Source organism: Cynara cardunculus (assembly GCF_001531365.2).
Source record: "Cynara cardunculus var. scolymus isolate 2C chromosome LG 15, CcrdV1, whole genome shotgun sequence".
Taxonomy (NCBI): domain Eukaryota; kingdom Viridiplantae; phylum Streptophyta; class Magnoliopsida; order Asterales; family Asteraceae; genus Cynara; species Cynara cardunculus.
In genome coordinates this window covers 16,881,163-16,902,186 of record NC_037542.1, presented here as the reverse complement: position 1 = coordinate 16,902,186, position 21,024 = coordinate 16,881,163, and the positions used below count along the sequence as shown (strand labels likewise).

The window sequence follows — 21,024 nt, the reverse complement described above, 5'->3', positions numbered from 1 at the left end:
CTCTCCCAACATCAAGTTTAGAGAATTATCTATATTTAGAGTTTTCTTTATTATTTTATATTTTAAAGAAGAAAATAGCAAAGCTGTTGGAGCATTTTAGAGAAAAAAAATTATATTTATTTTCTATTTTAAAGAAGCTGTTGGAGATACTTTTACCATATTTAAGTTATTGTACAAATACCTTGATTCTAACATTGAAGTCAGTGTAACATTGACAACGCAATTTTTTTAATACATATATTTTTAAGTCGACATGATAATTAATACGTGTATATTTATTTAACTTATATTATTTATGGACCCATAAAATGGGTTTTACGTAGGTTATTAATTTCTTGTGTTATAAATGACTTGATAAAAAAAAATAAGTTCTTATAAGAACCTTCATCGGAGATGTTGTATCTAACAATCAGATTTTTTGGTCCAAGTGCTTATTTAAATGGTAATAATTATAAGACCATGTTTAGGGAAAACTCGTAAAAAATAAAAAAAATCAATAGTAATCTAGTAACCATTTATCTGAATAATATGTACGTATGCATACAAGTAATTTGTAAGTAAATTTTCTGATATACACATGTGCATAACATGCACACATACATAAAAACAATAAACATCTTCAATTACTTATACACACATTTACATATCATCCAAATAAAAAGCTATTAAGATATTCCACGGTTTTTCAACTTTTTGATTTCCACTAAACCAACCTTAATTATAAACCGTAACACCCCCAAAGCCCAGAGCAATGGACAGTTGTTACAAACTCTCCCGCTTAAACTTCTGACGTCCTCGTCAGACCTACTCATAATCTTCATCCTTGTCATCGTTAATATGTGATTCGCCTAAGATGTTACAAACACCCCCTCTTAAGGACTCATCGTATCCGATGAGATTTGTCCCACCAACCCGATGGTACAATGATCGACTCTGATGCAATTTGTATGTAGCACCCCAAAGCCAACACTAATGGACTGGTCCAATAATTTTGAATCCAACTTAAAATCATATAAAAATTATTGATAGCCTACTTCTTGTTTACGAGAAAGAAACTAATAATTTTCAATGGGACGAGTTGTTATATAAACAATACAATTAATAACAAGTTTAAAAAGAAAAAGAAGTCGCATTTTATTTTGAAGTGAACACTGAATCAGCGTGTGATCTGAAGACCTAAAAGCGATTGTATATCGGGCAAAAGGTTTCTTCTTACAACGGTCAAAACCACTCTACCATCCAAGAAAACGAACTGAAAGATCATCTTCTGATGAACAATCGCCGGTATCCTCCGGGTATTGGCAACGGTCGCGGTAGCGGCGGAGGGTATGACGGTGGTGGCGGTGGAAATTTTCACCCAAACCCTAATTACTACCATCAATCTCGAAACCCTAATCACCAGCATCAGTTTCAACAGCAGCGGCAGCAGCAGCAGCAGCAGCAGCCGCAGTACGTGCAGAGGCAGCAGGCCGGACAACAACAAAATCATCATCAGCAGCAGTGGCTAAGACGGAGTCCTAATGCATCTGGTTCTTCTGCTACTAATGTTACCGACGAAGTTGAGAAATCCGTACATTCAGATGGCAGCGTCGATACAAGGTTAATTTTTTAGTTCTAGTTTCTTATATCATTTTCTTGAACTTCCAATTGCTTTATGTTTAACTAAATTACGCTCTTATATAGGATTTACGTCAATCTTGAACTAGTACTTGTTACATTGTTGTCACGTTACTAGGTAGTGTATCTGGTATTCATAAATGTTTCTTCGTGTTCTTGGAGATGATTAATCATTAATGTATTGTTTCTTGAGATGTTGTGGCCACATGTATAGTAATTCTGGAATGATTTTGATGATAATTACCTATTTATATAAAAATTGCATTCTAACTTTGAGACCGTATTGCCCTCAGTGTAATGTGGTTTGACCGATATGTAACTCAATCCAAGTAGAGATTCATTTAAGGTGAGTGTATAGAATAGGATATAAGCTTATTTCTGTATGTTCGCATTCCTCAAGTGATTACTTGTATACGTGTGTATGTGTATTCTTTGAGGTAACATAGTAGTTCTGCAATCAGAGAAAGGACAAGGGTATGGCAGTGTTTTTCAATTGCATGAAGGAGCTTTTTAGTGTTGAAGAAAGGGGTTATCGTGTAATGCATTTTGGTTTACAGTATTTATAGTAGCTTGTTATACTGGCTATGCTTGACTCACCAGTCATGATTTTCTCACTGGTTTAAGTAAAAGTATTTTATAAATAGAAAGTTGATCATGATATGTTTGCTTGGAGCATTTATAATAGAATCTTAGGAATTCTTCAATAAAGGTTGTGAAGGATTAGTAGGCTGCCATGGAGGCCACCTCTTTTTCATTGAGCAAGCCTCAAAGGAATTCCCTAGAAGTGATATGGGCTATCGTGTGCTCGGATCAACCCAACAGGCCAACATTCTTTTGAGCTGCTAATGATCCTTGGTAGATGATGCTATGGTAACTATCAGTTTCTGATGTCAACATTTTCTATGCGGTGGAGCACACTCCAAAGCTTACATGGTTCCATCCTTGAATTTATGCAGTCTGGTTATTAGTTTATCTTCCTCTTATGCCATGTTGGATTAGTTTAACTCATCCGTGCTAAATTTATGACTCACAGTATAACAACTTGCCGTCATGTTTTCATAAACAAATGCAAGCAAGCTTCCCCACACTCTGACTTATGTGTAGCAGAAAGATTTGTAGATAATATGTTGCCATGGCATGTTGCATATGGATTTCTAGAAGCTAGTGTACACCAAGGCCATCTTTGATTTTGGTTGCAATTTCTATCTCTTAAGGTTTTATCTCTTTTCTCCCTCCTCAAGTTACCAGTCTGTGCCTGCATCTGGGGGTACTCCTTCGCTTATTCCTGTCTGCTCTCCCTAAAGTCACCGTTCCTTCCCTGATTTTAGTCCGCCACACCGAATCAGATCCACCGCTCCCAGCTCCTATTAATCCTGCCTCCGCTGTTTTTCTTAACCTTCTCCCTCCTTCAAACTTCCTTTTTTTTATAGCATTTTTGGCTATCTAGCCTATGGTTGTCTCCAAGTCTCAGGCCCACAATCCGCCTTCAAGCCTCCCCCAAGGCTTCAACCACTGTCTTCTCCTTTTAGTTGCCGACCACCTCCTTGCCAGCCACCCTTGACCCGTAAATCTTTAGCTTAACCCTCTTCACAGAAGCCTCACTTCTCGTTCAGGGACAGACCCAGGAAATTTTTTATACGGTGGCACCTAATATAGATAAAAAGTAATTACAAAAGCACGGTTTTTTATCGACTTGTCTTCATGTTCTTACTAACATTCAATATCGCTCGATGCGTTTTTAGCCTTATTGCACTGTCTTGAGGGACTTTTTCGGTTTTTTGGTTGATTTCAAGAGTTCTTTTTTCCTGATTTTTGGTTAATTTCAAGAGTTAATTTTCTGGGTTTTTTGGTTGATTTCAAGAGCTTTTTTTTCGTTTTTTGGTTGATTACGAGGTACTGTTGCACCTTCTTGAACTTTTGAATATCATACGGTGGCACCTTCTAAAATGATACGGTTGCACCTTTCATGAACGTAAATTTTTTAACCTTTCGACAGAGAGATAATACGGTGGCACGTGCCACCGTATGCCCTTCTATGGTCCGTCCATTCCCTTGTTATACCCTTTTTTTCCTTTCTTCTCTCTCCTTGTTAGTCTCCGACCAACCACCTTGTGTTTCTAGCCTCCTTCCTGGCTGACTTGTAACCCGCTCACTCTTCTTTTCTCAACCCTCCAGCCTCTCAATCCGTGCCTCCGCGTCTATTTTACAAGACCTGTGCTGTATGGTTGAAACCTTGAGATGACCACTGTTGTCATTATCACTCCACCATCAGTTTCTCACACTTGTGGCCATGGAACCCTTTCTTTACTGAAGTTCATTGGTTGTGGGGTTTTAGTTTTTAGAACTTTTAGATTCCTTTCTTTTTTATTTTTTATTTTCTCTAAAAGGATAATCTGGTATTGCTTGCAAACTAGGGAGTAGATGGTGGTTTTTTCTTCTTTTTTCTTTTGTTTTTCATTGCAGATTTTTCTTTTTTTACCAACTTGTGTACATATTTCTACCTTTTAGGTGAAATCTTGTGCCTTCTTCTAAAAATGACTCTACCTTTGAGCGGTTGCTACGTCATTATTTTGGTGATTGTGTTTGAGAAAGACATAGGTTGGACAGGGAGAGAGGGAGGATTAGGAACATAAACCTTGAATAATCTGAATCTTCTGTCTTTCCTACAAGCTTAAAATGTTTTGTTCTCTTCTCGAATGTTATGGTCATGAACAGTTCACAAAAATCTTGTCTTTTACATTGTTTAAGGTGCCAAGGGACTAGCATGTGGACTTTCCAATTTTCTAATGTTTTCTCTGAGGCTGTTATTAATGTTTCTTAGCTTCTTAATTTGCATTCTCTATGGGGTCCTTTGGTTGGATAAGAACACCTCTAAAAGCTCCCTTAAATACGAGTCCATGTTCCCTAGAGAAGTTACTAAAGTCTATATACTAATTTACTGTCTTCATTTATTAAGTGATCTGCGACTTCTTCCTATATGCTACCAAGTGTACTTATTTTTCTTATCATCCCACTTTTTAACTTGTTAGGGAGTGATTATTTCTTCTTGTATGTGACTGTTTGCACCCTTCAGTTATGTTAGATTCTTCTCTCTTTTTAATTATTCTTGTAAATTGGAGCAGATGTAGAATATCGCTCAAAATGTTGTTCTTCTCATTGCATCTTTAGGCTTTAACTGAATGATGTTTGAAAACCTGTTCATTCATATTCAGTGTATAACTATTTATAATCGGGGCATTATGCTTTTATGTCTACTTGTGAACTTATCTCTTTGTGCATTTTGCCGGTTTAGCTCTCAGGATTGGAAGGCACAATTGAACGTACCTGCAGCAGACACCCGTTACAGGACTGAGGTACATGTGCACAATGTCCTGTTAAACAAAAATTTTCCGTCATGCATTTCTCTACCTTGTATTGTCTCATTTTTTTTAAAGAATTATTTATGCAGCAATAACTTATCTACAGTTTATGAATGTTAGTTATATAAATGCTCTATCTTCCTGAACAGGTAAGGGTAGATACTGGTTCTGTTACTTTAGGGAGTTTGCTAGCCTATTACTTCATTTAACATATTAGTATCATCTCTTGATTTTGAAAGTCAAACCTACCACTTCCCAACTTCTAAAATATAAGCGTCTCCGTGACACTGGTTGGCATTTTTTCTAATAAACAATAGGGCTCTGACCATAATAGCAAATTTGCTATGTGGAGATAAATAGCCATGATGATTTAGTTGTTACTTGAGATCATAAGCTCATGATATTAGATGATCCAAAGAGCAAAAGATTTAATGATGGTATTAGTAATGGAAATCAGCATTTACATTAGACCTTTCTCATAAGATGGTTTTCCATTGCTTCTTTACAGGATGTCACTGCCACTAAAGGAAATGAATTTGAGGACTATTTTCTGAAAAGGGAGTTACTTATGGGAATCTATGAAAAGGGTTTTGAACGACCTTCACCTATACAAGAAGAAAGTATCCCTATTGCTTTGACCGGAAGTGATATTCTTGCAAGAGCAAAAAATGGAACTGGAAAGACAGCAGCATTCTGTATTCCAGCTCTCGAAAAGATTGATACAGATAACAATAGTATTCAAGGTTAACGTTTCTACAACCTCTTTCTGTTATGCATTTTTATGCATCTCATGCATTAATAGCTTCTGATTTTTGAAGTTCTTATTTTAGTAAGCGGGAATAGGATATTATATATTCTATCTAAGGAATTGTGTGAGGTGTAGCATTGGAGTTAAAACATCATCATAGAAATATTTAACTGGTGGCAGATTTTAAAATCAAATGCAGACCTGCACATATGAGTCAGTGCGTGATATTTATCATGAAGCTTGTATACCGTCTTTGATTTGCTTTGAATATATCTCCCTCTTATAGTAAAGGAGACATGGGTTAGAATTTTTCACAATATTTAGAAATGATCTAGAGTCAATGACGTATTAGTTTATGTTGTTTGGCTTTGTGAAATAGGTACAGGAAGGCTATATTCTAGATGATCTATATGTGTTATGCAGGGGGTAGCTTGATAGTGGATACAGCCATACAGGTTCCACATGGGTTTGGCTTTATAAGTGAAATATATCCTTTCTCTTGAAGGGAAAAGCTAGGGGGTGGTTGTTCTTGAATGGTTACAGAGGAAAGTACTTTGCTCATCCATTTTTAAAGTTGAGATATAGGCATTTTTACTACCAGAGGAAGAAAATAGAGGGATAATCAATATTGCTAAATTAGTCCAATTTAACTCGTTTTGGAGCATTTTAAACTTCAACCAGACGTATTTGGTGGGTTAAACATGCATTCCACCAACTCAATGGCATACTGCAAACCTGATAGTTAACTATAGGATCATGAGATCTTTCCAGATTTTGTGTTATTTAGTTTGGTTGAAATGTTCACTGTCCTGGCAATTTCTTGCTGTAAGACATGAAACATGCTCTGCTCTGATCCACACCTCTAGCAAAGGATACCAGAACTTAAAAAGAAGATATAATGATGCACAGTGATTCTCATGAAGTTTCTTGTAATGGACTTCCAATTTCAATATTCTTTGGTTTTTGTTATTACTTTTCTAGACGCCCTTGCTAATTTGTCATATTGAGGTTAATAGGTTGTATTGTTAACATATATGATATACAAATTTTGCAATTACCTGGACTTCATTCCTTATACATATATAGAGCATAGATCTAAACACATGATTTATCGTGGTGGAGGTCTTCATTGAAAGACCGTCAAAATGGCTACTTGGTGTCAGATACTTCCAAGTGGCTTCTTTGAATGCCCAACTTTATTTCAGTTTGTATTAGCAAAAAGAAAGGATCAATGTTGAATGCCTTTCCACTTTCTTAAGTAGAATGAAATCATTTGAGAGAGAAATGTATGGTTTGTTCGTTGATGTTGAACTTTATTTACTTATAGCTAACTTCTGGCTTCAATAATAAATACAGTTGTCATATTAGTTCCAACTAGAGAGTTGGCTCTTCAAACATCACAAGTCTGCAAGGAACTTGGAAAACATTTACAAATTCAAGTAATGGTCACCACTGGAGGAACAAGTTTGAAGGATGATATAATGCGCTTATATCAACCTGTGCATTTGCTGGTTGGTACTCCTGGAAGAATTCTCGATCTTACAAAAAAGGGCATATGCAATCTGACTGATTGTGCAATGCTAGTCATGGATGAGGTATTTGCAGAGCATTTCAGCCCTTATATCTGCCTTCATTGTCAATTTATTGTCTCTGAGAGGTACCCATGTTTGTATATTTGATACCAATGTTAAATGATGATCATAGCCTCATTTATCTCTAAAATAAGTATAAAAAGCCAGGTTTCAGACAATGCAGAATACATTAAATTACTTTACTTTAAAGTATATATAATATTGTTATCAAGTCATCATGTTGTTCCTTTCTTCTCATTCCTTCAGAATCATTTGTTGTGATTACTTTCAATCTTCTTATACTAACAAACTGTCTTAAATGTTTCTTGAGCTTAAACCACTGTACCTCAGAAATTCATTAAATTCTGTTTTACAAATTTCTGTATAAGATAAAGGAAAGATAACATTGGTTGGTAGAGATCTATAGAACTATAAATTAAAGGAAATGCTATATCTAAAACGGAAAATTGAGAGCATGAAGGCTTATGTAAATGAATGTCTCTTTAATTTTTAAGGATGAGAGTCTAATCATATCAGAGTTTAAGATTCCAATTATGATTTTTTGAGAATCCAACATGTTTGAGACTAGGGGCTGTTTAATTGGTTTTCCATTAAGTTATATATGGATAAAGCTGTCTGTGTGGATTAATCTGCCCGTATAGACCGGGAAGGATTTTGTTTGGAGGGTTTTTCCATAAATGGAATGAGCATGTTTTTTAATTGGGAAGGGCAGGTTTGGAATTCAACCTGGCTTCTGCATAACCCCCCYCYCYCCCAGAAGCTTACTGAATAAGCCACTTTCTATATCATTAAGCCATTACCAAACAGTCGTGTATAGCTGACCGAATAAGTTGCGAGTCCCATTAAGCTCATTAAGCTGCTAGCACACAGGCCCTAACTTTATCTGCTTAATGCAGGCTGATAAACTGTTATCCCCAGAGTTTCAACCTTCAGTGGAACAGCTAATTCAGTTTCTTCCCGAGCAACGACAAGTTTTGATGTTTTCAGCTACATTTCCAGTTACCGTCAAAGATTTCAAAGACAGATACCTGAAAAAACCTTACGTTGTTAATTTAATGGATGAGCTTACTCTTAAAGGTATCACACAGTTTTATGCTTTCGTAGAAGAAAGACAGAAGGTCCACTGCCTCAATACTCTTTTCTCCAAGGTTAGGTCAGAACTGGAATATCTTTCTCTGCTAGATATTGTCAACAAGTTTCATTTATCTTGATGCCTCATTAACAGCTGCAAATCAACCAATCTATTATCTTCTGCAACTCTGTCAACCGGGTTGAGCTATTAGCTAAGAAAATTACGGAGCTGGGTTACTCTTGCTTCTATATTCATGCTAAAATGTTGCAAGATCACAGGAATAGGGTATTCCATGACTTCCGCAATGGTGCATGCAGGAACCTGGTTTGTACGGGTATGATATGTTTGCTTTACATCCCGAAGTTGCTTTTATAACGACTTATTTTAGTGGTCCTACCTCAGCACTATCTATATTGGCCTACAGAGGAGTACTTAAGAGAGATTTGAGTAGAGGAATATATATATATATATATATATATATATATATATATATATAGTCAGGTTCAGGAGAAAACCGCAAAAATTAGAAAAACTGAGGAACACCCTAGTAACCGTTCATCTATCCAATTTGCACATGTGTATACAAGTAAAAAATTTCAGTATGCACATGTGCATACCACATACAGATGAATGTGTTACTAGGGTGTTCCTCAATTTTTCATTTTTTGGGGTTTTCCCCTAACTCACTCTCTCTCTCTTTCTCTCTCTCTCTCTCTCTATATATATATATATATGTCCTTTTCACATATGTTCTCTTGTTTAAGATGATTCTTGCATTATTGACCAATGTATCTTGCCAATTAGAAAGAGCTTATACCTTGATGCACACTAATGTTCAATGTGTCATGCCTTGACAGATCTATTTACAAGGGGTATAGATATACAAGCCGTCAACGTTGTGATTAATTTTGATTTTCCCAGGAATGCTGAAACATATCTGCACAGGGTAGTTTACAAGTTTTATTTTACAAAAAATAGCTCTATCTGCCTTTGAATGTTCATCAAGTGACAGTAACATATATTGCCTTGTGATTTTAGGTGGGTCGTTCCGGAAGGTTTGGACATCTGGGATTAGCTGTGAATTTGATAACCTACGAAGACCGCTTTAACTTGTAAGTAATATTTGTATTACCATGTGATACAATGTTTTCAGGTGCCTTTTAGCATATGCCAATGTGTTTCCGTGCTATTATGATACAGGTATAGGATTGAGCAGGAGCTTGGTACTGAAATAAAACAAATTCCTCCGCTAATTGATCAAGCCATTTATTGCCGTTGACCTATCGAAGATGCTTGATTCTTGGTGAGTAACAAGAAGAATTTTTGGGGGCCCCTTTTGCAACGCCCCAAAACCCAAAGCAAAAGGTTGACCCAATAACTTTGAATCCAGCTTAAAACCATAGTGGAAGTTGGATGCGAAGTTATTGGGCCAGTCTGTTGCTTTGGGCTTTGGGGTGTTACAAATGGTATCAAAATGGATCCTTGTGTACCATCGGGATAGTGGGGTAAACCTCATCGGGTGTGATGAGTCTTCGAGAGGGGATGTTTGTAACATCTTAGGAGAATCCCACATCTACGATTACAAGGAAGAAGATTCTAGGGAGGCTTGATGAGGACGTCAAGAGTTTAAGTGGGGGAGTTTATAACAACTCGCCCCACATAAATAGAAAATGGGATATGTGAGCTCCTTATAAGCCTCAAGTTGGCTATCAATAACTTCCACCATGGTTTAAGTTGGATTCGAAGTTATCGGGCCAGCCTGTTGCATTGGGCTTTAGGGTGTTACACCTTTCTTATTAGTGAATCTAACATACCTTTTTCTACTTTGTACTCTTGCAGTCATATAACAACCCCTTTGCGTATTTCAACCCCGAAGTTATTATGGAGAGAGTAAACCGGCCGTTAGCAACCGAGGGAATGTGGGGTTGAAAAAATGATGGATATCCTAATTGGTCATTCTGGGCAACTGAGGACAAATGTTAGGTTTCTTTCCCATTACCCTGTTTCTCCTAGTTTAGCATCTGTTATATACTAGCTCTGTATGTAGTTGTCTTGATTATTTTATAGTACCTTTCTGCATATTCCCAAAAAAAAACAAAAAAAACAAAAAGAGAAAAAAACAAAAAAAAGGAAATTTAGAAAAATGAACAAGAAGTATCTGTCTGAACTTGTTTTAGATTTGTTCTTGTTTTTGTGTTAGACTTGTTTGGCATTTTTACTAGGTGATGGACTTAATGAAGGAAGGCTCTTTCTTTTAACACTAATTCCAAGTGGATGGCTACAAAGCTGCTGCTATTGTGAGAACTCTTGATTTGAAAATTTTGTAATAGTATGTGTGTGTGTATGCATATATCTATACACATGTATATATGTACGTAGGTATATATGTCTATATACATGTGTACCTAGTAACCTAGATGATTAGGTCACATATATGTATACATGTCATATGGCATATGCTTTCATGTGTATACATACATATGCATGTATCCATGAGTATGTGTGTATTTATGCATGCTTCTCATCAAGGAGCAATTATGTGCATTCATAGTTTCATATACCTACATATGTATGTGTATCTATATGTATATGCTCATGTGATGTGTACATAGACATTACTAATGCATACATGTATAGATGTGGACGCATACATATACGTGTATGCACCTATATGTATTCGTTCTATACAAGCCCAGGGTAAGTAGATTAGGGGCGGGGTTCTAGACCGTAGAAGGGAGCTGAAGAGGTAGAGGGTAAGGGATGGGATTAGTGAGTCGGTAGTTAGGTTAGTTAGAGTAGGGGGCGTGTTGATTTTTCAAATTGGTTATGTTTTTCCTTGTACTTGCTTCTATTTATATTATTGTTGCTTATTCATACCTAATTCCTCAAAGTTTAGTTATTATTAAGATCGTAGGGAGTGGACGATAACAGATGGGGTAGTCCTGTTAGAATGGTCATATATTCTTGAAATACGATTTGACAAGTGCAACGACGAGATGGAAATCAATGGAATTATAGTAGTAGAATAAGTGCACTTTGTATTTATACTATATTATAAAGCATTTGACAAAAACTCTTAAAAATCATTTTTTTGTGCATTAAGTATTTTATATTGATGTGTATTACTTAAAATTTAATATTACAAGTAAATTATGCATAAGTACAACTTATTAAAGCTCCATGTTTGAATTCATGTAAGTGACTTCAGATAAACATAATCAAATATAAGATAAACAATTGAGTTTTACCAAAAATAATTAATTATTATTTTTATGAGAAAATTATATTATTAAATTAAATATGAATTACTTCGTTGTTGAATCTAAATTAAATTATAATAAAAAAAATTAAATTAAAAAATTACATAAAACAATAGGAATTTTAAATATGTAAATTTGATATTAATATCGATTAAGATAAAGAATAAAATGAAATATTAAAATTAAGATATATTTTGATGTATTGTGCAAGTACCTTTATAGTATTGTTAAATGCACTTTATCCACTAATTTTCTTCTTGCAAAAATTAACATCGGAATTTACTTTTTGTATTCTCAATATGTGATTTAACTCGATTCTAACACAAATAAAGATATATATAACGACAAGGATCGTGTGAGAAGCGTAAGAGAAGATCTGGACCCATAAATTATGTTTTTCATGAAAATTGATCTGGAGTATCTTATTAAAGGTTGATTCACAGAGAAGGAGATTCCTTCTTAACGCCATAACTTCCATTTTCACCGCTACATAAACCCACCCGAACTATACTAAAAAGTGAAAGATTGGTTTGTGTTGTATTTAGCAAGAACGATAAAGAATTATTTAGCTATGATATTCTAGAATATTCTTTGTGTAAATCAAGGCCTTGAAACTATAAAGTTTGACCTAGTTGAAGGAAAGATTATTTGACTGGTAAATATTGTAATAACTGATGACATAAATGTCAAGTTATTATGCTATATTTTTCAATTACGTAGAAAAATATCATATCAAAATCAACTGATCCCTGTGTAAGCTGGTACCTAATTTATAAAATATTTAGGGGTCGTTTATCAAACACTTACTTGGTAAGCGTTTATCGGTAACATTCAATACTATCATTTGCTTACATGATAAGATTTTAGTCCGCCAAAACGGTATCGTATGCAACAAGTTATCCGGTAAGTGTTTATCGTGTTAAGAGTGTCGCCCTCACTTACCGGACAAGACTCTTGGTCATTGTTTCATTCTTATCGGATACAATTTTTTATCCTTACCATATTCATCGGTAAAATAATATGACTTTGTGTTTACTTACCCGAGTAAGCGTCTGGTAAACAGCATCTTACTTGGGTAAGGGTTTACCAAGTCACATTATCTTACTGGATGAATATGGTAAGGGCATTGAGTCTTAACTAGTAAGTGAATGTGATGATTCTTACTACAGTTATTGCTTATCCAAATAAAAATCTTATTCGATAAGCAAGTGATATTATTGATAAACGTTTATCCTGATAAGTGCCGAGTAAACCGACCACCCTACTTTTTATAAATATGTTTTGGATACCATACAATAAAAAGAAATTTGCAGATAGAAATATAATTTAAAAAAAAGAGATGATTAATGATTTGGTAGAGATCTTCTGCCACGACGTATCGCATCGGGATTTGATGTTATCAACTTCTTGATTCTTTGCTGATTCTTCATATCTCTGCGATCTGTTTAAATATCATGGTTTCATCTCCATTAAAACGAATCAAAGCAGGATTCTCGTCTAGATCGGAAGAGATTGAAAACTCAACGGAAAATTCATATAAAAAAAGAGAGGAATCGATATGAAGTTGGTGGCCTTACTGATAATCGTAGCCGCCTCGCTTCTGGTGGTGCCGCCAATGCTTCCGCCATTGCCGCCTCCGCCGATGATGTTGATGTTCTTTCCGGTCGGGATTATGGCTCTTCTTATGTTAATGGTGATCCCGCCGGTTGATTTTCCGTCTGCTCATCCGTTGAATAACCAGATTCGATTCTAGTATGTTCCATTTGGCAGATAGCATTTGTTGTTAACGATTTATTTGAATGTATTTTTGGGATATTTTTGTTACACAGATTTTTTGTTTGTTGAAATTTTAAAAAAGAAATACATCATGGTTTACATAATGAGCAAATTTTGTGTTAAAAAAATTGAATTATTGATTTGTTTGTTTATCTCTTAATGATTCTGATTTCATTAGGAAACAACCTTTGAATCGTTAAGAGCTGAATATTGTTTGACAAAAAAAAGTCTGTCTCTTAATGGTTCTAAAACCCTCCGAATGATTTTGTGTTATGGATCTCCCTTTAACCATTAAAAGCTCTAATTTCAATGTACATAATTGTCAAACAATTATATTTCATTTTACATTATATCATGAGAGTCTCTTAATCATTTAACACCAAATCATTCAGTAATTGACAAACAGCCCTTAAGTGTTTATTCATTCTCATTGAATCTTATCCGGTAAAAAGTACAGCATAAGGATTGAGAAACTTTCCCGATAAGTGAGATGGAAGTCTTTTACCTGATAAAAACTTATCGGGTAAAAGACGGAAAATTAACGAAGATAAGTCATTTTGACCGATACAATTCTTCTCCTAATGATCTCTCTTCTAATTTTACCATTTATAAATACCGATTGCATGTGTCCTTGTCAAAATTAAAAAAGACAGCCACAAGGGCGGTGTCTGATTAGTTTGAGCTTGAATCCAAATGTCAAAAGTATCAGGAGGTTCCAAATTCAAATCCAAAGAAAAATAAAAATCCCCTTGTGGCCACGGAGGTTCAAATGCGGTGACTCCGTGCTATCTGCAAAGCAAGTGGTCCCCTGAGATTAGTCGGCTCGTATAGCGGGTTAGATATCCAGGTTAATAAAAAAAACAAAAAAAAAACACAAACACTTGTATGAAATGTAATTTCAATGCAAAATCACATACAAATGATCATGGTCCTCTGTGTTCACATATGATTTTAATGTAAAAAATCATATATGATATACTGGTTTTATGTTTTTCTAAAACTCACATAAAACCATATCATATCAACAGAGAAAATAAATAAAATGAAACATTAAAATCGAGAAATATTTCGTTGCACAATGAAAAAACATAATAAATAAAATAGTTTTATTTAATTTATGCGTTATAATTTTAGTTCAACTACAAACTACAGTGGTTCTCTCCTATCGGGCTTACTTTGGCCCATCATATGTCCGAACCTAACCCGGCCCACTACTCTTTTTATTATTCCCCTCTTTAAAAAACTCAATAAAATGTTTTTATGTGTAATAAAATGTTTTTTATAAATTAAATTTAATAACAAAATGCATAAAAATTGATATCAACTCACGAATATATAGATACGAGTCGAACGAAAAAGGGAAATCAACATGGCGGTACAACTAAAAGCGACGAAAACCTTGTTGAGGACTAAAAGTGCGTTGAAGGTTAGGAATTAAACGTGTGTTGGGTCGGTGTCAATAAAGAGAACATATTATACACATAAAGTTATCTTCATTCTAAAAATGGGTCTGAAAATACTTATCGAGAATTGAAATAAAACTGTTTAAAAATCAAACCATTCGCTTACACATCTCGACGCCGAGCACAAGCATGTTGAGAAGAAATACCTGTCTGATGATGTAAATCTGTCTCAAATTCCAGTTAAAATCAGTGTATCTAGATGATGTTATTCATGTTCAAAAATACTTGTCATCGTGCAACATTTAACTTTGGACATTAATGGAAAGAAATGATAAATCAGTTTCAGACCCCCTCGTGAGTAATTAAGTGTCGTTTCTATCGGTCCTAGCCAACCAACCAGTGGTCCACACCATGTGTGCTAATGTACTACAAGTCATGTGTTAGGGGTGCATCACTAGCCCATGGCTTAAACTCGGTGACCAACATGCTTATGATATAATTCATAAAGTTTGTGTAAAAACGTTGTTTTCATATGTTACATGCAAACTGAATATCTTTAGGTCCCGTTTGGTTTGCAGTAATGGAATTGATTTAAGGGGATTTGGATTTCAAATCAATTCCAATCTCATGTTTGGTTTGTTGGATTTTCCGAATTTGAAATTCTAAGATTTAACTGAAATGCTACAAACATAGCATTTTGAAATCCTTGGGGGTGCTCGGGATATCATGGTATCCCGAGCACCCCCAAGGATTTCAAAATGCTATGTTTGTAGCATTTCAGTTAAATCCAAAACAATTGATAACACCTAAGAAAACTAATTTCGAGTTTTCAATCATCTTAAAAACCGTACTTCTCAAAATTGATTGTTTTGGATAACTTTTAACAAAAATAAAATAAAAAATATTCAACCACAAGGGTGGTACATAATTGGTTTGAGCTGGAGCTCCAAAAATAAAAAGTGTTTGGAGATTTCAGGTTCAAATCCAAGTAGGAATAAAAACCCCTTTGTGGCCATAAATGTTTAAATACGGTGACTCCAGGCTACCCACAAAGCATGTGGTGATCCTGGGATTAATCGGCTCGCGTCCGTGAGGATTCCACCAGAGCGCCTTCTACTTCTAATAAGCCACGAGCTGCTAAATTAAGTTCTAGTTTAGGTGAGCAAGATTTGATAAGTAATAGGTTAATATAAAAAAAGAAAACAAAAAGAAAAAAACAATGACCCTTTGGTTAAGGGAAAAAAAAACCCTGTAAGGGCATCTCAACCAGATTCTTAAAAATGGAGAATCAAAACTCAAAATCTTCAAAAAAAAATGGATATTCAACTCCAGTAAATTCTCTATTTTAGTTACTACCCCATTAATTATATTTTAAAATATTTTATATGTATTACATCTGTTTTTAATAATGTTTTGGAGAAATGGAAAATGTTCAAACGAGAACACTTGTATTTTGCGTGAATGTAAAAACATTGTAAACCCATCATTCTATTTTAAATCACAGTTTTAGAAGGATTGGAAGAATAGTAAAATATTAAATAAATATTTATCCTTTTAAAAAAATATCGAATGCATGTAAAAGTAAAATAGGAAAAAAAAAGTTGCAAATCACATAATGAAGAGACAGAGTCAATGATAATGGACGTGATTATCACTGGTTTTCTATTTATTACAGAAAAATCACATCATTATCAAAACATTACCACATTATTATCAACAACGAAGAAATTATTATATTTAATTCTGAATAAAATCAAAAAAAAAAAGGGTGAAGGAGTAATAAGGTGGTGAGTCGGGTCGGGTGTGGTCCAGAGTGAGAGACAAAGATATGACTGCTCGTATACGCTTTGAAAAGAGTCATGGTGATGTTGGGTTTGGTTTGGTTCTCATGAACCATCTTTGAAGCAAAGCCTCTTGGTGGTTACACCATCTCTAATACTTCATTTTCTATCCTTTTAATTACGATTTGTATTTTATATAACAACATAAAAGAAAATTATATATATATATATATAGGGTATATTTTAAATGCAACAATGTCTATTTGTATAACCAATACAATTCATTCAATCGAGATATTTATGGAAATGATGAGAGTTTATTTATTATGATTTAAATATTTATGGAAAATGACTAGAGTTCATTAATTATGATCAATATTTTATATTAAAAAACAATCAAAACTTTTATGAAATCACATATTCATCAAATTAAAGAGACAATTGAGATTGAGTTGTATTGGTTGTACAAATATAAATTGTTACATAATAATTTATCTATATCTATATATATAGACAAAGTATCGTGTGAACAATGAGAGTTAAAATGAGAAGTATGATAATGAATCTAGACCCATGATGACGTTTAATCTCAAACTCATCCATGAATTGCATTTGATACGAAGATTGATCTGGTACATCTTGGTGCATCTCATCAGTCTAATGTACATCAAAGAGTAGTGATCTCTTCTTACGTTTCTCAACTTAACTTTTTTTCTCATCGAAACCCTAACACACACACACACATATATATATATATATATATATATATATATATATATGTGTGTGTGTGTGTGTGTGTGTGTGCACGCGCGTATGGATGTTGCAAAAACCGTTTATATATCATTTTTAATGAAACCCCAATGTTTACAATTAATATTTATTTTATTTTAGATTATGTCAATATTTTTGTGTTCCTGCTTGAAAATTTTAATCGGTCAACCTATGTACTTTACTTTACCGGGTAAACAATAACAATGACCAAGAATGTTATCCCATAGGTGAAGGTGGTGATGCTTACCACGGAAAATGTTTACCAACAATTTGACTATCTCATTTTGATGATTGAGAATCTTACTCTGTAAGGTAAATGAGACTACTGACCAATCTCACCCGTAAGTGCTTACTCAGTAAACGTTCAATAAATAATCCTAAAATTGTCGTTGCATTCTGATGATGAATTATGGGTCTCGTTCACTTGAAATAAGAAAGAGATATGAAGCTCATAAAACAAAGAATAAAACAAGTGTCGTAACTCGGTAGGGTCCTATATAAGCTTTACAACCAGATGTCAAATTTTCTTCTGATACCACTTAGTTTGTCGGTCTCTTACCATATTTGAAAGGGACGTCCCGTCTCTTTCAAGCTTTTTCTCACAAATGTTGCTCTATTTCCAGCTCCGTTGTACCATGCTTTCTTCTTTTGAATCCGTTTGTTAGCATCTCCTTTATTTAGTTCTTAAAAAAGCGAAACTACAACATTTATATTTTTATCTGATTTACAATAAAATTATTTCTATCGATTACCCTAACCTATATGTCAAATGCTTAACGCCAATTCAAATTTTTTACCAATAACAGTTAACACCAACATTTGTACCATCTAACCACTTGGGTTGTGACGTACTGGTTAAGCCTTAGGGAAACTAGGCGTCGTCAAAGTCCTTTTGACCATAGAGGTTCACTTGCAATGACTTTAGCCTATTTGTAATCACTCGGGATTAATCAGTGCACGTAAGCTGGTCCGAAAACCCGTGATAACCCAAAAAACATCTGTACCATCTCTGAAATTAGAGCGGGTTGGCGTCGTTGTATCTTGTTACAAGTCACACTAAGTTTTCATATATAAAAACGTCACAGATTCAAATATATGTGACGGTAGATTCAATTTTTATAAGCTTGATCAATTAAATATTCGAAATACTAATAAAAATATTTATTTCATGGCTAGTTTATTTTGAATAGGGGCACGATTTTTAAGATAATTAATGATTAAAATGTTATTTTTAATAAAGTTCGTGACAATCACGGGATCATATTTTAAGAATTTAGTTTGTATGGTTGTATTATTTTGGTGCTTCTTCCGCAAATTATATATATATATATATATATGGTTGGGTTCACGTGAGACCAATGGTTTTTCGTGAGACCCGTTAAATCAATTTATGTTAATTGATCAACTTTATAAGTTAATGATCTAATGGTCTAAATTGCACGGTGACAATTTTGTAATTATTGAAAAGTCTCGTGGCAATTTTGTGATTATGAATGTTGAGATTGTAGATCTAATTCTAGGGTTGAAAATTGGTCTTACAGGTCTCACGAAAAAGACTTGGTATCATATGATCCCAAGTCTATATATATATGGAGAAGGGATCAAATGTAAATCACTCATATTTGTATAAATTATGTAAACTATTATCATCTACCGATTTTATTGATTAATCTTATGAAATTTTTTTTGTGAAATTGTTTCATATAATATTTTTTGATGAAGTTGTTTCATATATGGTTATGAAATTGTTTCATATAAAACTTATGAAATTTTAATGAAACTTTTTTCATTATTTCTCTAAAATTAATATAATGAAGATGATAATATTCATGGTTAATACTTTTCACAATAAAAATGATTAATCAACCTCTCATAATTATAAAAAATGAACAAAATAAAAAATTATGATTGGTTGAATGTGATTTGTACACATAACATGGTTTGTAAAGTAAACCTCTCATATTATATATGTATGACGTAATATTCATATTAATTTACTAAAGATAAATAAACTGTATTTATATTTTACATATATGTTTCTTATTTTTTTTATTCATTTTATACTATCATCTAGTTTTTTAAGAGTAAATTGTATGAAAAATTAACGTAATTTAACTTGATTTCTCTTTTGGCTAACGTACTTTTAAAACTTTCATTTTGGTACTTAAAATGTAAAGTTTTAAACATTTAAGTATTCGGGTAACCGGTTGAAGCATTAACCGGTTATCATGCTGATGTGACGAGTGATGTGATATTCAACTCAGTATTATTTGCTGACGTGATTAGGGACATGTGTCTTTTTTAATCTAAAATTAGTCTTCAATCGGTTACGCGGATACTTAAATGTTTAAAATTTTACATCTTATGTACCAAAATATAAGTTTTGAAAGTACGTTACCCCAAATAAGAATCAAGTTAAATTACGTTACTTTTTTCATTGCAATTTGCCCTTTTTTAATACCTAAAGTGACTACTTTATTCATTAATTTATTAGCTAACAATATTACATTACCCAATAGATAGATTTTTTAGTCAATAACCAGACTTAAGTTAATAATTAGTTTATCAGTTAACAAATCAGTTTCTAATAAAATATATTCTTTATTATAAAATAAAACAATTTATGTACGTTTTTATTGGTTATGGTGTATTTCATATCTCCCAAAGGTGGATTTCTTATACGACGTTTATGTCTGTAATTTTGCATTTAGCAAAAGAACAAAAGTTGTTGCTCAACTTTTAAATTCTTAATTAAAATTATATGTTAGGTGAAAACTAAATACAAAGGTTATATTCCATTGGTAGGGATAGAATTGTCATTTCACACTTCGTGACAAATATAGATTTTATAAATATAAAAATATTTAAGATTTACATCGTGTCGCATAGGATATATATATATATATATATATATATATATATATATAGTAATTAAATGAGAACCGTAAAAAAATTGAGAACCGTGTGGATTAATCTCGATCATCAAAGGGTTTTAATCAAAGGTCATTAACACATGATGACATTTTAGTAATATTAGCAATCCACCTGCTTAACTACTGTTTTTAACATCGCCTCCCTTCTCCGCCTTGCACAACCATCAAATTCCTCTGTCTCAACTCTCAATCTTTTGCTGAAGGAACATGGGCCACACAATTTATTAATTAAAAAATACCATAAATAAAAAATGAAAAATAATTTGAGTCAAATGCTTTATAAGATAGTATAGATATATAATAATTATCTGTAAACTTAAAATTAAAAGATTTTATATTATATTACTAAATAATATTTTTTAATAAATTGTTTTTATAAAGTGGTATTTGTGGAAAAAAGTGAACCGTTAGGCTGTCCTTTTTATTTGGTCACCAGCTTCCCGTCCTCAACCATTGTTTGATTCCTTCCTGTTCCTGATTATGTCAAATGACAAATATGCCCCTCTCGTTTATCCAAATTAATTAATTCTGTGACCTCCAATATATGGAAATAAATTTCATAATTCACAATTTCACATACATATTTTGTGTGTAAAATTTTATATATTATGTCACTTTCAAATCTCTCCCACATAATACTATAATATATATATATATATATATATATAGGTTGGTTATTATACAACCCTGGTCATTTGTGCAACCAATACAA

General features: G+C 33.5%; 1 protein-coding gene across 1 annotated transcript; it reads left to right on the top strand.

The window, feature by feature from the left end:
* Positions 1-1,143: 1,143 nt before the first annotated feature.
* Positions 1,144-10,669, top strand: LOC112527937 (DEAD-box ATP-dependent RNA helicase 8-like). The gene is made up of 10 exons (XM_025138800.1): positions 1,144-1,599; positions 4,910-4,970; positions 5,485-5,719; positions 7,081-7,319; positions 8,213-8,464; positions 8,542-8,722; positions 9,246-9,334; positions 9,427-9,500; positions 9,589-9,691; positions 10,228-10,669. The coding sequence occupies exons 1-9, from the start codon at positions 1,271-1,273 to the stop codon at positions 9,665-9,667; spliced, it is 1,539 nt and encodes a 512-aa protein (XP_024994568.1). The 5' UTR covers positions 1,144-1,270; the 3' UTR covers positions 9,668-9,691; positions 10,228-10,669.
* The last annotated feature ends 10,355 nt before the right edge of the window (positions 10,670-21,024 follow it).

Excerpts from the sequence above, each read along its gene's own strand:
- LOC112527937 (XM_025138800.1), top strand. The coding sequence starts at position 1,271 with ATGAACAATCGCCGGTATCCTCCGGGTATTGGCAACGGTCGCGGTAGC. Across the intron at positions 7,320-8,212 it reads CAATGCTAGTCATGGATGAG|GCTGATAAACTGTTATCCCC; the intron begins GTATTTGCAGAG and ends TGCTTAATGCAG. Across the intron at positions 9,501-9,588 it reads TACGAAGACCGCTTTAACTT|GTATAGGATTGAGCAGGAGC; the intron begins GTAAGTAATATT and ends ATTATGATACAG.